Source organism: Eptesicus fuscus, chromosome 8, assembly GCF_027574615.1.
Source record: "Eptesicus fuscus isolate TK198812 chromosome 8, DD_ASM_mEF_20220401, whole genome shotgun sequence".
NCBI lineage: Eukaryota > Metazoa > Chordata > Mammalia > Chiroptera > Vespertilionidae > Eptesicus > Eptesicus fuscus.
The window spans coordinates 63,190,401-63,217,648 of record NC_072480.1 but is presented as its reverse complement, the minus strand read 5'-3'; the positions used below and the strand labels follow the sequence as shown (position 1 = coordinate 63,217,648).

Sequence of the window (27,248 nt, the reverse complement as noted above, 5' to 3'; positions counted from 1 at the left end):
GCCCAGGTTGTGGGTTCAATCCCCATTGTGGGGTATGTAGCAGGCAGCTGCTCAATGATTCTCTCTCATCAATTGATGTTTCTACTCCCTTTCCCTCTCTGAAATCAATAAAAATATATTAAAAAAAAGAAAAAGGAAGAGGACTACAAAAACTGACTCCATCAGAAAAAGCAATCTTATATAATAGAAGCCTAATATGCTAAGTGTCCAGTCATCCATTCAACCAATCAAAGTGTAATATGCTAATGATATGTTAAGGCCGCTCAACTGCTCACTATGACATGCACTGACCACCGGGGGCAGATGCTCTGACTGGTAGATTAGCTTGCTGCTGGGATCTGGCCGATCGGGACTGAGCGAGACGGGCTGGACACGCCCTGGAGCCCTCCCGCGTCCCTCCCCGGCCCCGATCGTGCACCAGTGGGTCCCTTGGCCTGGCCTGCGCCCTCTCACAATCCGGGCTGAGGGATGCCCCCCTCTAGTGCACTAATTTAGTGTACCGGGCCTCCAGTATGTAAGAATAACAGGCATAGCAGAAGAAGAGAGGGAGAAAAGATCAAAGAGCCTATTCAAACAAATAGTGGATGAGAACTTCCCAAACCTATGGAAAGAACTAGATCCTTGAATCCAAGAAACAAACACAACTCCTAGTTACCTCAATCCAAAGAGGCTCTCTACAAGGCATATTATATTAAAACTGTCAAAAATTAATAACAAAGAAAAAATTCTCAAAGCAGCCAGTGAAAAGAAGGAAGTGACCTACAAAGGAAACTCATCAGGGTATCATCAGACTTCTCAGCAGAAACTCTATAAGCCAGAAGAGAGTGGAACCAAATATTCAAATGACTGAAAGAGAAAATACCAGCCAAGATTAACATACTACAACTAGAGGCCCAGTGCATGAAAATCGGTGCACTCGGGAGGTCCCTCAGCCCAGTCTGCGTACTCTCGCAGCCCAGAACACCTCGGGGGATGCCCACCTGCCGGCTTAGGCCCACTCCCCGCAGGAAGCAGGCCTAAGCTGTAGTCAGATATCCCTAGAACTGCCGAGGAGGCGGGTCTGGATCCCGCGACCACTGCTGTGCTCGCAGCTGTCAGCCTGGCTTGTGGCTGAGCGGAGCTCTCCCTGTGGGAGCGCACTGACCACCAGGGGACAGCTCCTGCATTAAATGTCTGCTCCCTGGTGGTCAGTGCATGTCATAGCGACCGGTCGTTCTGCTGTTAGGGTCAATTTGCATATTACCCTTTTATTATATAGGATAATATATCCAGTAGAGTTATCTTTTAAATATGAAGGAGAAATAAAGACTTTTCCAGACATACAGACGCTGAGGGAATTTATCACCAGAAAACTTCCATTGCAGGAAATACTCAAGGGGGTTATTCCACCTGAAACAAAGAGCATAAGGTCACAACACTATGTATGAGTAAGTTCAACTTATAGCATAAACAGGGATAATTTGTAACAACAAAAACATAAAAGGCGAGGGGATAAAGGTCTGAACTGGCAAAGGAGGATGGAGATCAGATGCATATCTACTGCTGTATATATGCAACTTTTTCATAAACCTAATGGTAACCACATACAACCTCCGAAACAGACACATAGCTTAAAAAAAGGAAAAGGAAACAGAGAAAAGAAGTATAAAATACCTCCAAACAAAAACAAGAGACAGAAACACAAAGGAAAAGAACACATGGAGTCACAGAGCTACCAGAAAATAAAGAATAAAATGGCTACAGGAAATCCTCATACATCAATAATTACCCTAAATGTAAAGGGACTGACTTCACCAATAAAAAGGCCGAGAGTAGCAGACTGGATAAAAAGAAAAAACCCAACCATATGCTGCTTTCAAAAGACATATCTAAGCTGCAAAGGCAAAAATAAACTCAAAGGGTGAAACCTGGCTAGTGTGGCTCAGTGAATTGAGTGTTGTCCCATGCAATAAGAGGCTCTGGTTTGACTGCCAGTCAGGGCACATGCCCTGGTTGCAGGCTTGATCCCCAGTAGGGGGTGTGCAGATGGCAGCTGATTGCTGTTTCTCCCATCTCATCGACGTTTCTATCTCTCTCTCTAAAATCAATAAAAACATAACATAGTTAAAAAAAATAAAAGATGATTCTTCAAGCAAATAACATCCACAGAAAAACAGGTGCAGCCCTAGCCAGTTTGTCTCAGTGGATAGAGCATCGGTCATCAGACCAAAGGGTCCGGGTTCGATTCCAGTAAAGGGCACGTACCATGTTTGCAGGCTTGATCCCTGGTACTGGTAGGGGCACATGTGGGAGTCAACCAATCAATGTGTCTCTCTCACATTGATGTTTCTATCTCCCCTTCCCTTCCACTCTCTCTAAAAATAAGTGAAAAAATATTCTCAGGTGAGAATTAACAACAACAACAACAACAACAACAACAACAAAAAGAACAGGCGTAGCCATACTTACATCCAACAAAATAGATTTCAAGGTAACAAGAGACAATAATGGACATTTTATAATGATAAAGGAGACACTACATCAAGAAGACTTAACTCTTCTTGAAAAATATCAGGAAGCACTGAAATACATAAAGCAGCTACTAACAGGAAAAAAGGGAGAAAGATCAAAACACAATCATAGTTGGGGACCTTAATACTCTATTGACAGTGCTACATAGATCATCCAAACAGAGAATCGATAAAGAAATACTGGCCTTTAAATGACACACTAGACCAAATGGACATACTTGACATTTACAGACCTATTCATCCCAGAACACCAGATTATACCATTCTTCTCCAGTACACATGGAACATTCTCAAGGATAGACCATATGTTGGATCATAAAACTAGCCTCAACAAATTCAAGAACATTGAAATTATACCAAGTATATTTTCTGACCACAATGCCTTGAAATTAGAAATCAACTACAAAATAGAAGTAAAGAAACCCACAAATATGTGGAGATTAAACAACATACTACTACAAAATGACTGGGTCAAAGAAATAAAAGGTGAGATCAAAAGATATATAGACAAATGAGAATTTCAATCTGATATAACAAAACTTCTGGGATGCAGTGAAAGCAGTACCAGAGGCCTGGTGCACAAAATTGGTGCACGGGTAGGGTCCCTAGGCTTGGCCAGCGATCAGGGCTGATGTGTGGAGCAACTGGCAGGGTAATCAGAGGGCCTCCGCTGGCCCCCGCCTTGGCCTACCTGGCACTGCGCACTTGCTAGTCCTGCCTCCAGCCAGTCGCCTCCCTTTGTGGGGTGATCTGGGGGGTCCCCACTGGCACCCGCCTTGGCTGGCCTGTGGCCTGTGGGGTGGGGGCAGCTCCTGTGTTGAGCGTCTGCCCCGTGGTGGTCAGTGCATTTCATAGCAACCAGTTGTTCCGCCATTCAGTCCATTTGCATATTAGGCTTTTATTATATAGGATGGGCCTATCTCAAGAAACAACCGAAATCTGAAATAACCTAACATTAGGAACATTACAAGGATGCCCACTGTTATTCAACATAGTACTAGCCAGAGTAATAAAGGCAAGAGAAAGAAATAAAAGGCATCCAAACAAGGAAGGAACTGTTGCTTTTTACAGACGACATGATTCTGTATTTAGAAAACCCTAAAGACTCCACCAAAAAACTATTTGAAACAATAAACAAATACAGTCAAGTGACAGGATACAAAATCAATGTGCAAAAATCCATCGCCTTCCAGTATACTAACAATGAGACCTCAGAAAAGTCAACAGAAAAAAAAATTCCTTTTGCAATTGTGACCAAAAGAATAAAATACCTAGGAATAAACTTAACAAAGAATGTGGAAGACCTATCTACTGAAAATTACAAAGCATTATTAAAAGAGATTGAAAAAGACAAAATGGAACAATATTCTATGTTCATGGATTGGGAGAATCAAAAAAATTAAAATGGCCATATTAACCACAGCAATATACAGATTTAATGCAATATCCATCAAAATCCCAATGTAATTTTTAAAAGAAATCCAACAACAAAAAACCCATCAGATTTGCATGGAACCACAACACAAAAGACCCTGAATAGCCAAAGCAATCCTGAGAAAAAAGAACAAAACCGGAGGTATCACATTACCATACTCCAAATTACACTACAGAGCTATGATAATCAAAACAGCATGATACTGGCAGAAAAACAGACACACAGATCAATGTAAATGGGCAGATAATTTTTGAAAAAGGAGCCAGAAATACACAATGGAGAAAAGAAAGCCTCTTCAATAAATGGTGCTGGGAAAATTGGAAAGCCACATGCAAAAGATTGAAATTAGATTAGTTTGTCCCATGTACAAACATTAATTAAAAATGGATCAAAGACCTGATTATAAGATCTAAAACAGTAAGTTACACAGAAGAAAACACAGGTACTAAACTTATGGACTCTGGCTGTGAGAACTTTTACTACTTCTGCACAGCAGAAGAAACAGACAATAAAACGATGAGGAGGCAGACCAAACGGGATAGGATATTTTCAAATAATAGCTCTGCAAAAGGTTTAATATCCAAAATATATATAGAACTCATAAAACTCAATGCCAAACAACCCAATTAAAAAATGGGCAGAGGACCCAAACAGACACCTCCCCCAAAAAGACATATAAACGGCCCACAGATAATATGAAAAGATGTTTAACCTCACTAGCAATTAGGAAAATGCAAATCCAAACTACAATGAAATACTACTACCCCACACCTGTTAGAATGGCTAATATCAATAAGACAAGCAATAATAAGTGTTGGAGAGGTTGTGGAGAAAAGGGAACCCTCATTCACTGCTGGTGGGAATGTAGACGGGTTCAGTCACTATGGAAAACAGTCTGGGGATTCCTAAAAATATTAAGAATAGAGTTACATATGACCCAGCAATCACTCTCCTGGGCATACACTAGAAAAACTCGAAACATGTATTTGTGAAGATATATGCACCCCTATGTTCATTGCAGCTTTATGCATGGTGGCTAAGACATGGAGCCACCAAAGTGTCCTGTGATAGAGGATTGTATAAAGATGTGGTACATTTATAGATATAAAAGCCAAGCAGCTGGAACAACCAGTCACTATGACGCGCACTGCGGCGGCCGGGCCAATCAAGGGCCCCAATGGGTGGCCCACCCAACCTCCTGTGGCCTCTTTCCCCCCACGCCGGCCAGGCCGAGCCCGCCGCCCCCAACCCCTCCTCCAGCCCGATCAGGGGTGGCCAGCTAACCTCCCGCGTCCCCTCGCCACTGCTGGCCTGGCCCCGATGGCCCCCATCAGGACGGGCTGGCTGGACCCCACCCATGCATGAATTTGTGCACTGGGCCTCTAGTCCTATATAATAAAAGGGTAATATGCAAATCGACCGAACAGTGGAATGACTGGTTGCTATGACACTCACTGACCAGCAAGGGGCAGATGCTCAATGCAGGAGCTACCCCCTGGTGGTCAGTGTGCTCCCACAGGGGGAGCGCCGCCTCAGCCACAAGCCGGGCTGATGGCTGGTGAGTGCAGAGGCGGTGGTGGGAGCCTCTCCCGCCTCCGTGGCAGCTCTAGGGATGTCTGACTGCGCCTTCGCGGGCCTAAACCATCAGTCCGATATCCCCCAAGGGCTCCCGGACTGCTAAAGGGCGCAGGCCAGGCTGAGGGGACTTCCATTGTCGTGCACCGGGCCTCTAGTATATACATAATGGAATACTACTAGGCCATAAGAAAAGATGAAATACTTACCATTTGTGACAACATGGATGGACTTTAAGGATATTATGCTAAATTAAATAAGTCAGAATAAGCTAAGAACCATATGACTTCACTCAAATGTGGGATATAAAATTGAAACACATAGACAAAAACAGCAGTGTGGTGGTTGCCAAAGGGAAAAGTATGGTGTGTGTGTGTGTGTGTGTGTGTGTGGTGGGGGGGGGGGGGGGGGCGCAGGAGGGGGGTTTGAAGGGCGTCTAGAAAGATTATTTGACTTTGGGTAGTGGGCACACAGTGCAATATACAGATTTTTATATTACAGAAATATACACTTGCCCTGATTTGGCTTAGTGGATAGGCATGTAGGCCTGCGGACCAAAGGGTCCTGGGTTCAATTCCAGTCAAGGGCACGTACCTTGGTTGCAGGGTCCTCCCCAGCCCGGGCCCTAGTCAGGGCTCATGCAGGAGGCAACCAATCGATGTGTTTCTCTCACATAGATGTTTCTGTCTTTTCCTCTCTCTCACACTCCCTAAAAAAAACCACTGGAATCCTCAGGTGAGGATTAATAAAAAGAAAAAAAAAAAAAAAAAAAAGTACACTTGAGCCCTGACCTGTTTGGCTCAGTGGATAGAGCGTTGGCCTATGGACTGAAGGGTCCCAGGTTCAATTCCACTCAAGGGCATGTACCTTGGTTCTGGGCACATACCCAGTAGGGAGTGTGCAGGAGGCAACTGATGGATGTTTCTCTCTCATCGATGTTTCTAACTTTCTATCCCTTTCCCTTCCTCTCTGTAAAAAATCAATAAAATATATTTAAAAAACAAAACAAAAACAAACAAAAAAACAGTACACTTGAAATCTGTATGATGCTATTAACCAATGGGACCCCAATAAATTTAATAAAAACATTTTAAAAAGTCCCATGTTAGGGCTGTGATATATCCCCCAAACCCAAAATAAAATCAAGGTGGAGAGGCTCTGATTCCATTCACATTTCATTTCCATTTCTATGAGAATGAAGGCTGTAAATTCTTAAGGGCTACAGATGAAATTTTTGAAAAAGGGAAAGAGAATAAAACAGAAATAGGTAGAGAATGTTTGGGGGTACAGAGGGAGCATGAGGTAAAAACAAAAGGGATACCTGGAAGGACATGCATGTAACCAAATAAACATCAGTACCTGTACAAAAAGGACGATAGTTATCTCCACCATACTGTGCCATGACTCCCAGGCCATACGCAGCTGCTTGCCTGACTTCTGGGCTGCTGTCACATACATATTGGAGCATTGGCCTTAAGAAATATTCTGCATATTTAAATGAGGCAGGACTACAGTGTTCTATAACATCATCAAAGATGCATAATCCCCATTGTCTGTCTGGCCATGGTCTATGTGGACACTACAAAAGAGATACTCTTTTAAGCTTTGAATACGGAAGTACATACAAATATAAATAAATACATAAATAGTCACTATAGACTATTGGCTTCCACAAATATTCCTGATACAGGCAAGGAAAAACAAAAGCAACAATCACTTCTTGTGAATAAAAATCCTCAAAGTACTATACAGATTTAAATAAATAAAGGTTTAAAAGCCTTGTGTAATTTGTTACGGAATTCCACAATGTGACACTACCATATACCAGGAAGAACCGACAGTGGCAACATTGTACATACATTTACTTTATATTTAAAAAAACAAAATATATGAGGCTATCACCCAGAATCTGATTACTGGTTGTCATAACTGAATTCTGTAGGGTCCATTGCAAAAAATGCAATCATTCTGTTTTCATTTATTAATTTAGTAAGGCATAGATAATCTGAAATTTAAAATCACATTTATGTCTTTAGATTATAATTTAATTGAACTATGGAAAGACCAATTAGCAAACTTAAAGTACACACTGAGTGAGAAAATATCCAGGGGAATGCAATAATTTTGATAAAATTAAAGATGCACAGTGAAAAATGTGATTTCTAAGACCCATTTTAATTTCAAAGTATAAGTTCCCAAATGCTGCAATGAAAGAATTCCAAATCAACTATCTAAAATAACTGTCAAGGAGAGGCAATACTTACAATTAGGTTGACAATTAATGGAAGCAGCTGTTCAAACCATGGTAACACCTTTTCCTTGTAGCTACTGAATATTGAGTGTAAAATGTCTGACACTTTGGTCAGAATATAAACATCATTATCATCCTAAAACAAAACACACTCATATGTATTAAAAAGTATCCCCACTATTAACAATAACATTCATTTTTTTAAAATCTAAGAAACATAGAAAATTAAATTTCTTATCACTTTCTTAAAAGCATAGCAAGAATCTGAGGTTACCTCAATGATTGGGTGTTATGCCTCTTATCTATGGAAAGATAAATGTTTGGCAAGTATTGTACTGCATTCACTGCAGATTTTTCTTGATACACAGTAAAATATATGTGACTGAAAAATTATCCAAAATTTCAAAGTTCTGAAGCAAAAGTGTTTTTACTTTAGTTTTCCACCCCCCCCCCCCCCCCCAGGAACATTTCTAATTTTGGAGTGGGATGGTGGGTCAGTTACTTATAACATCTCATCGACTTTTGCACAGCAGCATGTGAGCACCCTGCAGAGAACTGAGAAGACCTGGTCCTCCAGGATGGCAACATGCCACATATTCTGGATTTGAAATACACAGCTGAAATATGTTTGATGGTGTCAAGTGGTTTGATGAGGAGAGAACTGAGTCACAAGGTGAAGAAGAATTCTATTAACCAGTGCATGTACATTATTTACTAGAAGGAAGTCTGCATTATCCTGTGGTCCATTAGAAAGACAGCTGATGTTACAAAAAAATCTGGCCTTAAGCCCTAGGTCTTCAACAGTGTGTGGCTTTAGGCAGTCATTTATCATCTGAATTGCATTCAAGTATCTTTAACATAGTGAAAGCATCACCAAATACAAACGGTTATGATAAGGAGTATTTAAAAGAAAATACCAGAGGAACTCCAAAGTACTTTTATGTATGAAGTATTGCAACAAAATGCACACACAGCATTCAAAACACAAATCAGCTAATTTCAAATTACTTATTCTCTACACACATGAATGAAATATGTCAGTCTTCTGCTAAAGATTACTGATAATTACATCAGAATGACAAGTCAGATGAATTAGAGACTTAAGCATTTAAAAATCTTCCAGATGCAAATGATTATGTAAATTAACATTTTACCTCATCTTGTAGTGACTCTTCCACCTGCTCATCATAGTCTTCATCTTGTCTTTTAACTAAAACACACCCAAATAAATGTCTTTTTAAATGGTCATCAAAATGGTCAGGTATTACATTAAAAAATAAAAGCATAAAAAACTTACCTTGCCGCAATTCTTGATTTTTAAAATGTTCTTCAAGTTTAGCTTTCAGTATACCTCCCAATTCTTCAAAGTGTTCATTATTAAGGCATCCATCTCCCATTACTTCAATGCACTAAAATGAGGTTGAGCAAAGAAAGCAACCCATAAGATTTATGTGTTTTTAAGAGTCAAAAATTAAACTTCATTAACAATCACAGAGAATCTGAGAAAAATTAACATAATTCAGTACCCTGGAAACTATTAAGTGAGTAGATACACTTGTGTGTGGTGTGTTTTTTTTTTTGTTAACATGCCAGTATTTTTAAAAAAAATTTTTAAATATATATTTTTAAAACTTGTCCTTGGCATATCTTAAGTGCCAGGCATTATGCTAGTTGCTGAGGGTTCAAAGATGGAACAGACCAACTCGCTTCCAGGAGCTCAATTACACATATCCTCTTTAAAAGACAGCAGGGGAGAAAAGGTAAGTCTGCCATGAAAGGGCATTACAGGCAGAGGGAGTAATATGGGCAGACAAAGATGTTACATAAAAATCTGACCTTCTTTGGAAAAATAAAATAAATTTTAAACTGCAGGAGTGTAAATGGGGCAAATAAAGATGCTGAAGAACTTTTAAACCAAACTGTGGAGCAAGTTATGAAGCTGTGTGCTATGGTGGTAACCAAGAATACGGGAAAGTGAATGAGACTCAAACAAAGGGCAATTTAATTCTTGAGAAAAGAACTGGGAGGAAAAGAAAGAGCGACTTTTGGAACAAACCAACTAATGATATAAAAAACAGCACGAAGGAGAAAGCAACAGGGAGGAAAAAAGAGGAATATGGGAGACTAGGACAGAAACTACATGGGAGCTGGAGATGATACTCAAGCCTGGAATACTAGAGGAGCTACTCTTAAAAAAACAAAAGCAAACAAAAACACACAATACAAAATGACAATAAAACATTAAAAGAACTGAACGGTTTTGACTTGAGAAAAATATTTACCTTTGCAAAAGAATGCATTATTTCCGAGAGGACATCTGAATCTGGTTCTGTGCCAATAGCCTTTATTAGAGCATCACACATAAAATGCCACATCTGTGTGAGATACTCAGGACCTCGAACTCTTGCACATTCCAGGAGCAGAGGCATGGATTCTGCTGCTGCCACTCGAACACGTTTTATTGTTAAGGAAATGTAATCACTGTCCTCAAAAGCCTGTTCTATCATTTTTACTCACTGAGTTAACAGGAGTGCTAGGAAACTTCTATTTATCTAAGACTGCCATCCAAGAGCTGGTGTTAAGTATGACCTGTGCATAAAAATAGAAGTCTCCCTGCTCATAAGGCATACCTGCTGTCTTTTCTGTCACCTACAATATAGCAAGAATGAACTTCCAATGTAAACCAAAAACATAAAAAATGACTGTGAAAAGACCAGTGGGACCCTTGGGGTCTCTTCCTGTACTAGCCTTTTTAGTTTTCAATGATTAAGTTGCCTCTCCCTATCAAACACCATTTGTAAAATGAGGTCTCAAGATTTCCTCTTGAAAACAATGTTTTGTCCTTTTGCATCATGGGAAGTGTCTGCTGGGCAAAAGCCTCTTCTGTAAAGGACACTACACAGAATACTACATGAGGAACCACAACCAAGGACTCCAGAGGCAAACAGATCTACGTTGGGATCTGGGCTCTATTACTCTGTTCAGTTGTCCCTTTTTATACCCATCTATGAAATTTTGTGTGTGCGTAAAGGCATAACAAAAATGCACCTATACATATTAATTATTATCATTAAGTTGAGGAGTGAAACATTTAATATGCAGATTTACCAAGAGATGTTTCTCCCCAAAGGTGCTACCTTCATTTGAAATGTAGGATTCTGTGCTGCAGTAAGTTAAGGATTAGTGGGTTTCTAACTTATTATGAAAGGCCTTACTTTTTTAACATTACAAAAAGACATTTAGGAAAAGTAGCAATTATATACAATGTAAACATTTGCTAATAATAAAATACCAATCCTTAAAATCCTTCAGTGGGCCATAGAAAACTGCCAACTAGAGGATAGGTAACGTTTTCTTTTTTTGTGTTTTTGGCACAAGTGAAACAAAGAACCAAGTTTATAACCTGAAAGTACAGTTAGCACAAACAAACAATAATGATGTACCCTTCAGTTAACACAAAGTTTAATAATACCTGCACAAGCTACAATTTAACTAAATCTAGACATGTTTTTCATTCAAATATTGTAGGATATCATCATGGAAATAAAATTTCAGTAAAGGGACCATCAGTTTGACAACCTGTTCGGTATATTCCACAAAGCCTTCCTTTAACTCCTTAGCATAGCAAACCTGAAACCAAAGTATTGGAAAAGAAATCAAGATCCACATTAGTTTACAGGTATTTTTATTCACAAACAGCAGAATCTAAGGACCAGAGAATGTTGTGTCCTGACTAGAATAACATTTAATGCATGCATGACTATCAAATTAGTCTTAACATAAAAAGTAAAATGGAAAGCACCATGGAATGATTATTGTATATACAGTATATTGTCATTCAAAGTTGGGAATACTCCTTTTTTTTAACTTCTCGTGTAAATTTATCAAGTTTCAGCACTCTTATAATGAAAATACTCCCAACAAAATATATCACTTAAGAAAAAAAACAATTTAAAGATATAAACCCAAAAACTTAATCGTAGCATATCACTTATTTTGTAAATCTGTAGCAACAGGCCCATGCTATTTTGTAAAAATTATTTTAATAGTGAAGTACATTAAACCTCACTGTCTATAACATGCTCATAAAGAAATAAAACAGAAAAACCCAAAGATTAAACACACACTCCATAATACAAGATAATCATTGTGAACATTTTAATTTTGCTACCATGTTTGTTTATACAACTGAAAAGATACCAGTTTTATTTTTAACATCATGAGTACATTTCTGTTCATTCAAAAAATATTCCTGGCTACCTACTTATACACTAAGCACAAGACACAAAAATCCTTGCCTCCCATGGCTTCGTAATACTCCGAAGTATTGTAATTATCGATCACCTTCCTAATAACAGGCATTCAGGCTATTTGTTTTTTTGTTATTAGAGAAAGCACTGATAATGAAAAGTTGTATCCACATGATTTCTTCAGGATGAAAATCCAGAAGTAAAAGTGTTGGGTCAAAATGTTTCTACATTTTTCAAAGAATATATTCTTGCTCTTCAAAATAGTTTTCTTAGCATCTATTAAAAGCATTGCTATCATATATATATATGCATGTTTTTATGAGTTGTTAAATAATGTTTCAACATTTATCACTTACCAGCATCTGACAAGCAGTTGATTTTTCTTCCAGTCCTGCAGTTTTAATACCAAAACTTTGCTGGTCTCCAAGGTTCACAAACTCCCAACCATCATCATCACTCATATTCTCCATGTCTTGGGCTATTACAGAGAAAAAAAAACAAATTCATGTTAAAATTAGAAACAGAGAGAAATTTTACAATTCCTGTCTTCATGAAGACACTTACTATCTAAAAGGGCTACTTCAGGCTTAATTGAAGCTGTTTTCATTAAAGGCCCCATAACCACTGGAAGGTATTGCTGAAATTCTTTTCCAAGGATTTTGCACATTCTGGCCCATGCTGAGATCATGTAAGATATCTGGGGGGAAAGTGAAAAATTAAATTAATTTTAAAAACAATAGGTAAATAAGACAAAGAAAGTAATTTCCTATTTCATAGAAATAATGTTTTATTTTACATTCATGGCTTTTAAGCATTTTCTAAGGTCAAAAACTTAAAATGTTCAGAAATAATAACAAAATCACTGGGAACCTCTACACTGGAATATAGTCACAGCAAGTGAAGCAATACAGAAAGACCAGGAGGATCATATCTATTTTTCCTACGTTCAAGAAGCAACATAGTTTTCTCTACTATCACCTGAGTCATATAAATAAAACCTACTTAAAATCCTAGGCACTAATTTCTTTTGAAGGCAGACACATTTTATTTGACTTTGTATCCCTACTGCCTTGTGTTCCATCCATTAAACATTAACACCCAAGAAACAAAACATCTCTCTCTCGTAGGTGTTGTAATTTTCTGTGTAAGTGGCTGGTCTATTTGACACCTCTTCTACTACTGTGTTTACATAGACTTACTTATCTATAGAGAATCTAGGCTCTGTAACCCAGAAAGGGATTTTTTACTCCCCTGTATCTATTTATATATATATATATCTCACATACATTGCTTCCCACTCCTAATTTATAAAAACAAAACAAAAACACAATTTTGAGTGTAAGGGAAATAATTATAGTGTGGCTGTGTAAAGCCAAAATTTAATCCAACTATTTACTGAGTGCCTGTGTTATGTTAGGCATTCTAAGTACAATTAAGATTAGAATGAACAATTACAATTATTACAACAGTGTCATAAGTACCCACCATTGAAACTGGTACTGGATGTGAAATATAAGCAGGAGTTAGCCAGGTTGAGTGGGGGAGGGTTCTTTCTAAGTCAAAGAAATATTTGTTTACGAGTATTCATAGGCAGAGAGAAGAGAGCATAGCATGTTCTAAGATAGTTAGGTTTCTGCATTTCTTTTAACAGGGGAGAGGAATTCATGTGGCATTCAAAGGACTAGGAGACATCCAAATAGAGATGCCTAGTAAGTGCTTGGATAAATCAAGCCCAAATTCAGAGAAAGATCTGGAAGTCAAAAGCAGAACCGAGGCCATGATTGTGAATGACACTGCTCGAGGGGAATGAGGAGAAAAGAGGGCCTAGGACAGACCCTCAAGAGCATCAAAACATGAGTCGAGAAGAAGGAGCAACTACAGCAAACTGAGAAAAAGTAAAAATTCAATTAAAACTATTTAAGTGCCTATTTTATGTTAGGCATTGTGAATACTTATGAGAAGTTGAAGTCAAACCAGTGAAGAATGGTTCTGAAACGTGTGGTTGATATTGCTCAGGAAATCTATTATTCCTTTTTTTTTTTTAAAGTACATTTAACCTTGCACTAGCTGAAACTCCTGAATGGATTAGGATGGAACATATTGAGGATGCTTTACCTGAGGATCATCATCTTCCATATCACTGAAGTCTGTCTGGGTCTTCAACAATAGCTGCATCACATCCGATGCATCTTGCATGAACTAGAAAAAAATATTTAAGAAAAACAACACCAATATGACTCTTGTATATCAAATCAGAGAGGTACTTTAATGTTTCTTGTGTAATAACAAAACTTGCCCAGAAGATCTATTACATTTCCCATATTGGTCATAACCCCTCAGATAAAAGTATTATGTTGAAAAATTTTCACCATATTGCAACAGACTTAGCGCTCTTTCTAGAAAATTATATTCTGCTAAAGTCAAAGTGAATTGCAGTATAAAAATTATTTCTAATGGCATCAAATTTTGGTCTATGGCTTATGCATTTCCAGCAGTAAAATGATAATCCAAATCCAGAAGGAAAATTTTGGATTGCTCCATAGACCTACATGATTTTCATTTAACTGTGGTTCTGGCAATCTCTATTGTATAAACAGGCAGTGATTCAAAAATACTTGAAAGCCAGATATACAGAGTATGTAAAATAAAAATGTTTTACTGGTTAGCTTCTCGGTATCCCACAGAAAACAATTTATAAGGTAAGTTAATACTGATGCTGGTTTTAGAGACCACAGTGAGGGGTTCTATGTTGGTAGTTCTGAGAATTAGAACATGAGGGGTGGAGGACAGAAGAATTTCTTTTGGATTAGCTTTGACAACTCTGAGTTGTTGGCTGGGAAGAAAAAACACATTGGCCAATGCTCCTTGGTAATTATATTCTGAAAAGCTATATATGTAAAGATTTCTCTCTTAGGACACCCGATTTTTTTAAAAAATATATATTTTTATTGATTTCAGAGAGGGAGGGAGAGGGAGAGAGATAGAAACATAATGATGAGAGAATCACCGATTGGCTGCCTCCTGCATGCCCCCTACTGGGGATTGAGCCTGCCACCCAGGCATGTGCCCTTGACTGGAATCAACCGGTACTCTGCAGGTTGATGCTCTATCCACAGAGCCAAACCAGCTAGGGCCACCCGATGTTTTTTAAGTGAACAGGAAAGCAACTGGAATGTTCCAAGGAAATGTTTAAATAAGTGAAACTAAACATGGATCCTGAACTCCACATGCTCCCAAGAGATAGACTGTACATGTGGTAAGAAAGGGGGAGGTCTCAAGAGTATAACTTGAATTAAAAACCTTAATATTAACAATGAAAAAATGAAGGCAACAATTTATCCCATATAATAAAGAGGTAATATGCAAATTAACCCTCACGCCCTCACAAGGTGGTTGCCTACGACCAGGCTGCCAGGGGGATTAGTGAGGGACAACCAAACGACTGAACAGCAGGCTGCGTGGGGCAACCAGGCTGGTGGCGGGGGTGGGGGCCAGTTAGGGGCAACCAGGCCAGCAGAGGGGAGGTGGAGGGGGGCAGTGAGGGGCAATCAGGCTGGCAAGGGGGGCGGGGGCCAGTTAGGGGCGACCAGGCCAGTGGGGGTGGTGGTGGTGGTGGTGCAGTTGGGGGCGACCAGCCAGGCAGGCGAGTGATTAGGAGCCAGTGGTCCTGGATTGTGAGAGGGATGTCTGACTGTCGGTTTAGGCCTGATCCCCGGGACATCCCCCAAGGGGTCCCGGATTAGAGAAGGTGCAGGCTGGGCTGAGGGACCCCCCACCCCTGGTCTCCGTGCATGAATTTCGTGCACCAGGCTTCTAGTTTATATATAAAATGGGAATGTGAGGATAAGCTGATGGGAGAAAAAAAAAAGCACCCAGAAAACCACTTATTAGAAGGAAAAAACCCTCTTGCACCCTCAATGCCTCCATAGACAAATTATAGTAAATTCAACATACTGTAAATCACTTACTTTTTCCTTCCCAACAGCCAGACCAATGAGACTGATGCATTCAATAGTTTTTCCTCTGAGAAGTCTAAGTTCCTTTTGAACTGCATTCTCAACAATGTGCTTTAGTGATGGCATAAATAAGTCATAGTAGGGGACAAACTTTTCCTCTGCAGTATCTGCAACTGATGCAATAGATGTCACAACTTGTTCCAAAACTAGCTTGGTGCCTTTTTGAATCAACTAGGAGAAGGAAGACATACAAAATACATTAAGTAAATGAGAAATTGGAGGAAATACTCCAAGTTTCCAAATGCTTTTCTGAAATAGCAAGATGAAACCACTCTTCAGAGCCAGAGTGAAGGTAATAGGTTTTAGAGCAAATTTAAGAATCCCTGTTGAACTATTTATGTGGGATCTCTCTCTCTTCAGTTACTATAGGCCTCCTTACTCGTTTTTGCATTATCTCACAGCACAGCAAGTCTTCGAGCACAAATTTGCCATCAAATGCTTATCCTCCTTATTCATTTTTCTTCATTTATTCCCACTTACTATGTATTTTGTGCTGTCCTCCTATGTCAAGGAGGAAATTCCCTTTTTTGTTCTATTCCTTTATCTTCTAATTGGATTCTTCTGAGAAGATACACTAATGATGCTACTGGTGCACTCTTTTTCACTCACTTCTGTCTTCGATGTGATGATCATCCTTTCTCCTGAACCAGAGATCTACAGTATTCTCTGACCTACGCAGTAATTAATACTAACTGGGTATTTGTAGCTGGGCTTATGCCATCACCTGGTAATATTATACTTCCTTGTGGATTCACATGAATACTTGCCTTAGTAACTACACCCAGATTTTCTTCTCCCCATCTACTACAACCACACTCTCAGAGAGTTCCTCACTTGTATTGGGTTCCAGCACAACTTTAACCCTTTGCACTTGCTTGCTTTTTTCTCGATTCCTTTATTCTAATGCTAACCGTGTCGAGTCACACTTGACATCCGAGTGCAAAAGGTTAAGAGGTTAATTTATTCCCTCCTTCTGTATCTCAGTAACTGCTCCATATTTAACGTTTAAGAAGGAATGTCCTTCCTTAGTTACCCTCTTTTCATAAAACTCTTGCTCACATCGTTTATCCTCCTCTCCATCCTATCTTAGCAACTACTTCCTTCAGTCTGCATCTTACACATTGACCCTCTGCAGGAAGGGGAGGGAAATATACGGACGCTCTTGCTCTTCACACTTCAGCCTAAAATCACATTTAATTCATCTATTCCTGACTTAACCAGCCAACCAATCTGCCTTCAACCTGGATCTACATCTTTGTCTTCAGATACACTCATGTTCGTACTCTGCTATCATATGGATGTATCATATAGTACATCATTTTTGTTGCAAATTGATTTCTTTGCCTTCTGAGACATTTTATCTCTTTTAAATATTAAATTTATTGGGGTGACATTGGTTAATAAAGTTCAGGCATACAATTCTCTAATACATCATCTGTATATTTTATTGTGTATTTACCACCCCAAGTCTAGTCTCCTTCCTTCACCATTTATCCCCCTTTCCCTCTGGTAATCACTATACTGTTGTTTGTGGCTATGAGTTGTTGGTTTGGTTGTTGTTGTTTTTGCTTATCTTGTTCTTTAGCCTGTATCCTCCTGTTCTTCTTTAGACCAGTGCTATGCAGAGTGTGGTTTGTGAACTTGTCTGTTACTAATTCTGATTAAAGTACAGAAATTGAGTGTTAGAAATTTTACAGCAATCTAACTTTATATTTGTTAAATATAATAGTAAAAAAGGCTTTTATGTCCTTTTTATTTATTTAATTTTTTATAGTAGCAATTTATTTTCACTATACTTGAAAACTGAGACTCAATCTTTGCTTCTCTTTCTTTTTGTTCTCACCCGAGGATATTTTTCCATTGATTTTTAGAGAGAGTGGAAGGAAGAGGGAAAGACAGAGAGAAACATCATTGGTTGCCTCTTGCCCGTTCCCTGACCAGGGCCGAGGAACCTGCAATCAAGGTACGTGCCCTTGACTGGAATCGAACCCGGGACCCTTCAGTCCGTAGGCTGATGCTCTATCCACTGACCCAAACTAGCTAGGCCAATCTTTGCTTCTCTTATTTTATATCTTTCCTCCCACATACTGCTGTACTAACACCATTCAACTGTTTGTAGGCTGCCCCTCTTACTTAAGCTATAACTAAAACCATCTTTTTTTTTGAATGGCCAGGTCTTATTTTAAAAACAACATACTTAAAGCAAAAAAATAAAAATAAAAAAAATCTTTTCCACATGTCTATTTCTGTGACCTGGTTTAGGAGATCAACATTTTTTACGTCCTTCTCTTTCATCTTTTGAAATTCAAACTGGCAGAAAGAAACTGCGTGCTTCTCGAGACATGTCTTTTAGTCACCTTTCCCCCCCAATTTCCACTATTACCATCCAAGCTCCCTGAAAAATGATCATGATGCTCTTGACTCTGCCTTGTTTTCAAGGCATATCTTCCCAAGTTCTAAAACTGGATCATTTTCTGGTCAGGCCTATAATGTCCTTCTAACTTTCTATTCTTTTTTCTTTTTAAATAACTTTACAATGTTTTTAAATTCATTTTTAGAGAGGGGAAGAAAAAGGGACAAAGAGATAGAAACATCAATGAAAGAGAAACACCATCCATCGACGGCCTCCTACACTCCCTCTAACTGGGAATTGAGCTTGCAATCCAGGCATGTGCCCTGACCAGGAATTGAACCGGTGACCTCTTGGTCCTGGGTCAATGCCCAACCACTTATAGCCACACTGGCCGGACCCAACTTTCTATTCTTGATAGCCATGTTGAAAAGTCCCCCTGTTCCCATCATATTAATCTAAATTAACATCTAAATAGGGGAGTTAAAGATCTTGAAATTTACCTCCTGAAGTTTAAGTACCATGATGGAATGTAGATGTTTCACCAAATTATCCAAATACGGAATAAGCAGTGACTTGGGACAGTCCTCCGTAAAGTTAATGAGAGCGGCAGCGGCATGGGCCTGCACTCGCTGATTGCCTTGGTCTTCCATGGTCTGTAGTAGAGCTGCAATCACCTGTGAAAGGAAATCACGTAAGCATACATTTCGAAATGCTACCCCTCTTCGTAGAGTTTGAGCGTTTGAGGACTTGTTGCTTACCTTCTCATGGAATTTCTTTTGGAAACCAGGTGCAAAATCTGTAGCCATCTGTCCAACTGCATTACAGGCTGCATACCTCACTCTTGGATGCTGGAATATACTCCTTGGTATTAGTAAAGGCTTTCTATTTTCCATTTGAAACTACAGTAATAATTACGAATCAAACAGTTATTGGTACTTACAGGATCCTGAAGAAAAAGCAAAACAAAATTTACTATCTCATTTAGAATTCCTTCCATTTGCTGGTGGCATCCTTCCCCAATGGCAGATAAAGCCATTAATCCTGCATGTCGGTATTTCCAGTCAGCTACAGAGAAAAAATTGCAAATAAAAGAACAGCAATGAGACACTACAAACATGTCATTCTAGCAGAAGAATTGAAAGTTCTCCTTACTCTGAAAAAGAGTAATAAAATATTTTTATATATTTATTAATTTAAAAAATGGATAGAAAAAGTACCTGACTGTATTATTTCATTGTAATAGTGGTTATGTCACACAAGCATTTGCATGCCAAAGGTTAAAAGGCAAAATAGAAGCAAAGAGCTTATCAGTATTTATAAACTACTTAAAATAAGAGACTTTTCCTCTGATATCCTATATAATAACAGTGTAATATGCAAATCGACCAAACTGTGGAACCATGGGTTGGTAGGGGGGCAGGGCTGGCAAGCAGGCAGTGCCAGGCCAGCCAAGGTGTGTGCCAGAAAGCAGAGGGGAAGGCGATTGGGGGTTGGCAGTGACCAGCGGCTGTGGAGGGGTGATCAGGGGAGCAGGGCTGGCCACTCGCAGCCTGCATCTCCCCTGATTGGCCAGCCAGTCACCTCCCACAGAAGGAGGCGAGACTGCGGGGAGTGGGCCTAAGTCGTCAGTCAGACATCCCCTGAGGGCTCCCAGACTGTGAGAGGGTGCAGGCCTGGCTGAGGGACACCCCTAAGTGCACGAATTTTCGTGCACCAGGCCTCTAGTTTTATTATAAGCAATAAATGCCTGGATCTTCTGTCACACACTGCTGCTTACTGAATACAGATTTGTTGATTTCCAAAAGAAAAAAGAAAAAAAATCCGAAGAGAAAAACGTGCTGCTTTTAAAGAACTTTTATTTAGTAATATGGTAAATGAATATGGATGAGTCTTATTTGTATTCTAATATGATAATGTGTATTTGCTTTTTTATTAACAGAATATTCACTAAGCAATGTTTATTTTTCTACTAGACTTCACATCCTATTCTAATATGCAATTTCCCTGACTCTTATGTCTAAAATTCCTTCAAGAACAAAGCAAGATACACATAAATACAAGGTAGGGCAAAAGTAGGTTTACAGTTGTGAATATGCACAAGTTTATACTTGTATTATTTATTAATTATTGTTTTCCACATGAATTCAGCTAAGGCATCTAAAAGTATTTTAAAAATAGCAAAGACATTCTTTTAATATTTTTTTTAGAGGAGTCATTCTTCACAAAAATGTTATTTCTGGTAATGTATAATGTGTTCCTTATTATTATTATTTTTTTTTTAAATATTTTTATTGATTTTTTACAGAGAGGAAGGGAGAGAGATAGAGAGCTAGAAACATCGATGTGAGAGAAACATCGATCAGCTGCCTCCTGCACAGATGTGCCCGCAACTAAGGTACATGCCCTTGACCGGAATCGAACCCGGGACCTTTCAGTCCGCAGGCCGAGGCTCTATCCACTGAGCCAAACCGGTTTCGGCCCTTATTATTTTTAAATAAAGACTTTTAATATTTGTTTTAATTGCTAATACAAATTGATATAACACACATAAAGAAAAGCACTCTGGAAATCTCAGTAATTTTTAAGTGTGAAGGCATCTTGAGAAGAGAAAGTTTAAGAACTGTTGGCATAAGGGTTAAACCACATTGTAGAAAAATCCTAAAATATTTCATACTACATTTTTCACTTTGGGGAGCCTGAAACCTATGTAAAGATGAACTCTGTTGTAACTAATTCTACTGTAAAAACTTTCTGAAAAATTGCTAATATTGATGTTAAGTATTAAAACTTTATCACTTATAAATTTGTATGTTTCTAATGTGTTTAATTACTCAATATACCAGTAAACAAAAAATGAGTCAACTGAGGAATAATAATCCTAGGAAACCAATATATCAATTATCTTTTACTAATCTGTGCATACTATACTTACTAATTAAAATTAAAGAAGAAATGCAATAAATACTTACTGATATAGAAAGATATCTATATTTGATTCAGAGATATGACACATACATTCTCTATGTGCAGTGTCTGAAAGAATGCTGAGCAAATGGGATGGCATGGTATGGGGATTTGGAAATGGTTTTTCTCTGAATTTTAAGACTTAAAAAATTTTGCAGTTCATTATTTAAAGCAAAGACAACAAAACTTTAAAACTTTTGAAAAATAAAGTGGAGTGTATGTTACTAAGAAATATATACCATTTGCCATTGTTAAAGCACTTTTCACATAAATTAAATACAGCTTTGGATTCTAACCATAATCCTGGGCGCAGGGCTAGCACCATTTTCCAGTTTTATACATAAGAAAATAAAGACTCACTGAAAGTCATACATTCAGCAGTAACAAATCTTCATGTGTCCATTGCCATACAAGTAAAGCCGTCTTTACTAGTTAGTAAGTTGTAGCAGGACTTTAAAAGTCAAATTCTTGAACTGCAAATTACAAAACCACACCCACAACAAAACAATCCAAAAAGTCTGAATCAATGGAAAAACAGTTAGCTGGTTGGCCTTGTGCAAAATGTCTCTGGGCTTTACTTTCATCTTAAAATGAAAAAGCTAGATTCTTTCTAGCAGCAATTAGAGGTTGAGCAATCTGTGATGTTATCTGTCCCTATCCTTTTGTGAAAAATCCTAAAAAAAAAAAAAATAAATGCAGGGGATAACCCTGGCAGGTTTGGCTCAATGGATAGAGCATCGGGCCTGTGGACCAAAGGGTCCCAGGTTCCATTCCGGTCAAGGACATGTATCTTGGTTGTAGGCTCCTCCCCAGCCTGGCCCTGGTTGGGGCGTGTGCAGGTGGCAACCAATCGATGTGTTTCTCTCACATCCATATTTCTGTCTTTCCCTCTCTCTAAAAGATCAATGGAAAAGTATACTCGGGTGAGGATTAACCCAAAACCACCCCACCTCCCAAACACAAAAAATTCAAAGGATTAAAAGAAGGAAAAAATTATTATTCAAAACCCAAATGTAAAACCACATCATTAAAAAGGGATCATGGTTTTGGGCAATGCCTTTCAGGATAAATAAGAATCTTATAGAATAAGAAGGAGCAAGGTAAACAGTCTAAGGGCTAGCTAGAGTTCTTAGTAATTCAATTTCATTTGAGGCTGGTATTGTAACTGTTTTACTACTTTAAGATCCTGAATCAATAGTTTGCCCCTCAAATTTGTCTCCTATAATGTACTCTATATATGAAATATTCATGCAAGCAAACTAGGATTTATTTCTGTACAAGTGTATGAAGTACCATTATTTTAATCAACAAAAACTATTAACATTCAGTGGGGAAGTGTGGAATGCTATGTGCTGTTAAACAAATAAGGGAGGCTATTGTGTGGTGATATACTGTACTGTGCGGCAAAAGCTTAAGGTAAGTATGGTGAGTCTGTATGGCATGGTCACATTCCAAAACTGCCCCCTGACAATATGCATAGATAAAGAAAGAGAAAAAAAACGGAAAGGGGGTGAGGAAGAGAGGCAAATAAAACACTCTCAGAGACTTTCCAACAGTAGCCACCTCTGAATCTAAGGTAAGGGACTTTTAGTTATACATTTCTGTATTTGAATTAAAAAAAAATTTTCAAACACATTTACTTTGTAATTAAAAAAACAAAAACACCCCCACAAAAAACATGTAGACAATGTTTGGTGTTGATATGACCAAATATTTATTAGGAAATACTAGATATTTTTTTAAAATAAAAGATATTGAAAGGAGATTATATAAATCAAATATGTCTCATAAAATTTTGAATCATATGTTTCATAAATAGTAAAATAATATCATCTTAAATTTAAATCTAGATGTTTCTGGCTAAAGAGAAAACTGTAAATTTTCCTTAGAATTTATATATTTCTCCTATAGAATTAGGCCAATACTGAGGAGACTGGGGTTATTTTTAATAGTAAGGAAAAATATTCTTTGGCTTAAGACTGAATGGCCCCAAAGACAACTAAATAGAATTTTATCAACATAATGTAAAAATCAGGTTAAACACAGAATATAAAAAGGCAAAGATTAATTTTTAGACACGGTCTAAGTATTTGTTAAGAGTTTCTGATTCAGAAAGCAATTTTCCATTTAGCATTTGAAAGAGAGAGCTTACGATTTTGAAGCATCTGCATAATGTGTTCCTTGATCATGGGCAAAACGAGCTTTCCACCAAGTCCACAAGCCATTCGGTCCAAAGCACTCTCACCAGCAACTGCATTGCTGCACAAAACAGCAAGTAATGTACTCAATATATTCAAAACACACAAGAATAGTACACTATACAGACATACTTCTAAACATGGATTGTTATTAAACTAGGATTGAAAAAGAATTAAGTCAAGCAGCCTTCTGAATGTATATAGTAAGTTGTGAGTTAAAAACCCTAGAGTTAAAAAAGGGGAGGGAGGCAAATAAACTTACCATGATTCACTGTAGTTTAATAAGTCCTATGTCCAAATTTTATTTTTCAAGGCTTCTTTCCCCTTCCTCTCTCTTTACATGCACCCCCGCCCCCCACACTGGCTAACAAGTATTAGCTTCTGATACTTCCAAGACGCAGAAGTGTGTGCCGAGCATTTAGGAGAACCTTGTGTTTCTCATTTCCTGGACATGTATCCTTCAAAATGACCAGTGAACAGAACATAGAAAACTGAAAGGGGGCTGAGACTGTATATGACTTTCTCCTCACTGTGAACTTATTTACCTTTAAAGGGGTGTACATTGCATTGCCAAAAATTATGTGTAAGTTAAACTCCATCCCAGTGTTTTCACTGAAAACTGAAGAAAACCAGGCATAAAAGCCTTTGCACTGTCTTATAACTCTAAGATCAGCAGTGAGTTTGTCATGTGCGTAATCTTTAATTGTTGTGAAGATAAGACATACAGGGGTGGGCAAAAGTAGCTTTACAGTTGTTTGTATGGAAAACAATACAGTAATTAATAAATAGTAATATAGAATAAACTGTTTTGGATACTCACAACTATAAACCTACTTTGGCCTCCACATGTATACAAAGAAAAGGCTACAAATTATCTTTAGAACAGGTTCTCAGACTTAAAATAAATACATGACCATTTACTCACAGATAAGAAAATCTTATTCAACTAGTCCAGAAAAAATAGCTTCATAAACCATATAAATTCAAGGGCCTTTTGCAGGGCAAATTCCAGGCCAGGTAGCAGCACATTAGAGTAACTGAACCAGGGAAAGGAAACCAGATCTGAGCCCTATCTTTTCTTCAGCCCTGTTAGGTTATTTCCAGTGAAGGACTACTTTCATACACTCCAATACAGTATTTTAAGTCAGAACTCAGTCATTTTTAATAATGGGAGTTAGCCTCAGAAGCCACCATATATTCTATAAGTCAAATGTCTTTCATTTCTAGTATTGTTATAGTAGCTTATACTGACTGCTAGCCTTTCTGGGAATAATTTCCGTTCTTTTTAAGAAACAGAGATAGTATGATACCCTGGGAAGACTAAGAGAAATGGTATTAACCCTTTGCACTCGCTTGCTTTTTTCTTGAGCTGCTACTGATGTTAACCGTGTCGAGTCACACTCGACATCCGAGTGCAAAAGGTTAAAGCCCAGTCTACTAACTGGCTATGCAATATTGAGCAAATCACTCAACATTTTCTCTCCATTCTGTATCTATAATATACCTATAAGACTACTGAAATAATAAAATTAACAGATCTCTGAAGTGCTGTTTCATGTACATGCAAGGGGCCATCATCACTATTGGGACAGTAAATATAGATTTTGGTTGACTTTTCCATAGGAATCTATATTCATGGGGGACTCCTAAGTCACAACAAATAAAACAGCAATTCCAGTGTTATGTCACCTAGTGTACAGGTTTCACCACCGTCTCCTCTCTAGCCTCAAGTTAGACTGGGGTAGAAAAGATAGCTACTTTAAAATATTTACAAAATCGGATGCAGAAATGCATACAACAAGAAGCCTAAGTGTCCCATATTCCAAACTTAACAGTTTTAACTTCAAGTTACGGAACAGAGTGGGAGAAAGGTGGGGCTTCATAAGCCTAAAGCTCTCATTGTCTTTCATGTTGCTCTATCCTGTCAAGGAGGAACCTTTATACAGTATTTATTGTGTATGACTTGATTACCTGTCAAAATCATCATCTTCTAGTTCATCCGCATTTGCCCAGTCCTCATCCTCTTCTAGATCAACCATCATTGCTAACATCTGAGGAACTAAAGAAAATAATTTCATACCTGAAGAACATGGCTATTTTTATTTTGTCAATATCATCATTTACAAAAAGAATCTCACTAAGTAAAAAATGAAGGATTTACTTTGCCTCTAAGAGAGTGAAACAAAAAATATTATTTGCCTTTGCGCCCAACACCTGTTTTTAATTTTAACTGTTTGTGGGTTTTGTTGTTTTTTTGAGGGCCACATTTACTTTACATCTTATTAAGAAGTACATTAAGAATTAAAGTCAAACTTCACAAATCCTACTGTATTCTCTCCCTTCCTCACCAGAAGTGAGCTCCATAATAAAAAATCTAATGTTTCCATTGCCAAACTGTTTTTACACTTGAACTATAGACCTCTGTATTTACATACAAAAGAGCACTATTTCAAGATTGTACTTTATATATAATACACTAGAGGGCGGGGGCGGGGAGAGGATTCCTTCAGCTCAACCTGCGCCCTCTGGCAGTCTAGGAGCCCTCGGGGGATGTCTGACAGCTTAGGCCTACTCCTCAGGCACAAGTTGGACATCCTTAGAGTTGGTGTGGAGGTGGGAGAGGCTCCTGCCACTGCCGCCAGCCATGAGCCCGGATTCTGGCTGAGTGGGGCTCCCCCTGTGGGATCGGGCCAAAACCGGCTCTCCGACATCCCCCGAGGGATCCCGGATAGTGAGAGGGTGCAGGCCAGGCCGAGGGACCCCCCCCCCTGCCTGCCCCCCCCCCCCCCCACCTCCCCGTGCATAATCAGGGCCAGGGAGAGACACGGGAGGTTGGCCAGCTGGTGAGGGACTGCGGGAGGGCTCCAGGGCGTGTCCCCAGCATTAAGCTAACCTACAGTTTGGAGCATCTGCTCCCTGGCAGTCAGTGCACATCACAGCAACTGGTTGACTGGTCGACTGTCTGGTCCCTGGTGGTCAGTGCATGTCATAGCGAGTGGCTGAGCAGCCTTGGCACATCATTAGCATATTTCGCTTTGATTGGTTGAACGGCTGACCGGACATTTAGCATATTAGGCTTTTATCATATAGGATTATATAGGACTAGAGGCCCAGTGCACGTTCGTGCACAGGGGGCAGGTTCCCTCAGCCCAGCCTGCACCCTCTCCAATCCAAAACATCCCTTTCACAGTCTGGGTATGCTGGCTCCTAACTGCTCACCTGCCTGCCTGCCCCTAACTGCCCCCCCCCGCCCCCGCCAGCCTGATAACCCTAACGGCCTCTGCCTGCCAGGCTGATCACCCCTAACTCCCCCCCTTGCCGTCCTGGTCGCTCCCAAATCCTCCCCTCCCCCCCCCCCGCCGGCCTGGTCACCCCAAGCAGCCTGCTGTTGAGTTGTTTGGTTGTCCTTCACTAACCCCCCTGCTGGCCTGGTCGCCCCAGGCAGCTTGCTGGTAGTTACTGTTGCTGTGATGACGTCCCAGACAATTTGCATATTTCTTTATTATTAGATAGATGGTATCTATATATATAAAACCCTAATATGCAAATAGACTGAATGGCAGAACAACTGAACAACTGGTCACTATGATGTGCGCTGATCACTCGGGGATGGAACATGGCAGGTGTCGGCTGCAGTGGGATGGTGGAGGTGAGCGGGGTGTCAGACCAAGGTGGGGCACGGGTCACTGTCATCAA

At 39.1% G+C, this 27,248-nt stretch overlaps 1 protein-coding gene across 1 annotated transcript in view; it reads right to left on the bottom strand.

Annotated features, from left to right (window-relative positions):
* IPO5 (importin 5) overlaps positions 1 to 27,248 on the bottom strand; it is a 68,173-nt gene that overhangs the window by 5,160 nt on the left and 35,765 nt on the right. Inside the window, exons 11-25 of the mRNA XM_008143981.3 lie at positions 25,524 to 25,611; positions 23,507 to 23,613; positions 19,331 to 19,455; positions 19,149 to 19,238; positions 18,891 to 19,064; positions 15,990 to 16,208; positions 14,137 to 14,220; positions 12,586 to 12,718; positions 12,378 to 12,499; positions 11,305 to 11,401; positions 10,054 to 10,226; positions 9,069 to 9,180; positions 8,926 to 8,981; positions 7,785 to 7,907; positions 6,880 to 7,099 (exon numbers count right to left, since the gene is read on the bottom strand). Of these exons, the coding sequence (XP_008142203.1) occupies positions 6,880 to 7,099; positions 7,785 to 7,907; positions 8,926 to 8,981; positions 9,069 to 9,180; positions 10,054 to 10,226; positions 11,305 to 11,401; positions 12,378 to 12,499; positions 12,586 to 12,718; positions 14,137 to 14,220; positions 15,990 to 16,208; positions 18,891 to 19,064; positions 19,149 to 19,238; positions 19,331 to 19,455; positions 23,507 to 23,613; positions 25,524 to 25,611 (1,923 nt within the window). The remainder of the gene's footprint in view (positions 1 to 6,879; positions 7,100 to 7,784; positions 7,908 to 8,925; positions 8,982 to 9,068; positions 9,181 to 10,053; positions 10,227 to 11,304; positions 11,402 to 12,377; positions 12,500 to 12,585; positions 12,719 to 14,136; positions 14,221 to 15,989; positions 16,209 to 18,890; positions 19,065 to 19,148; positions 19,239 to 19,330; positions 19,456 to 23,506; positions 23,614 to 25,523; positions 25,612 to 27,248) is intronic.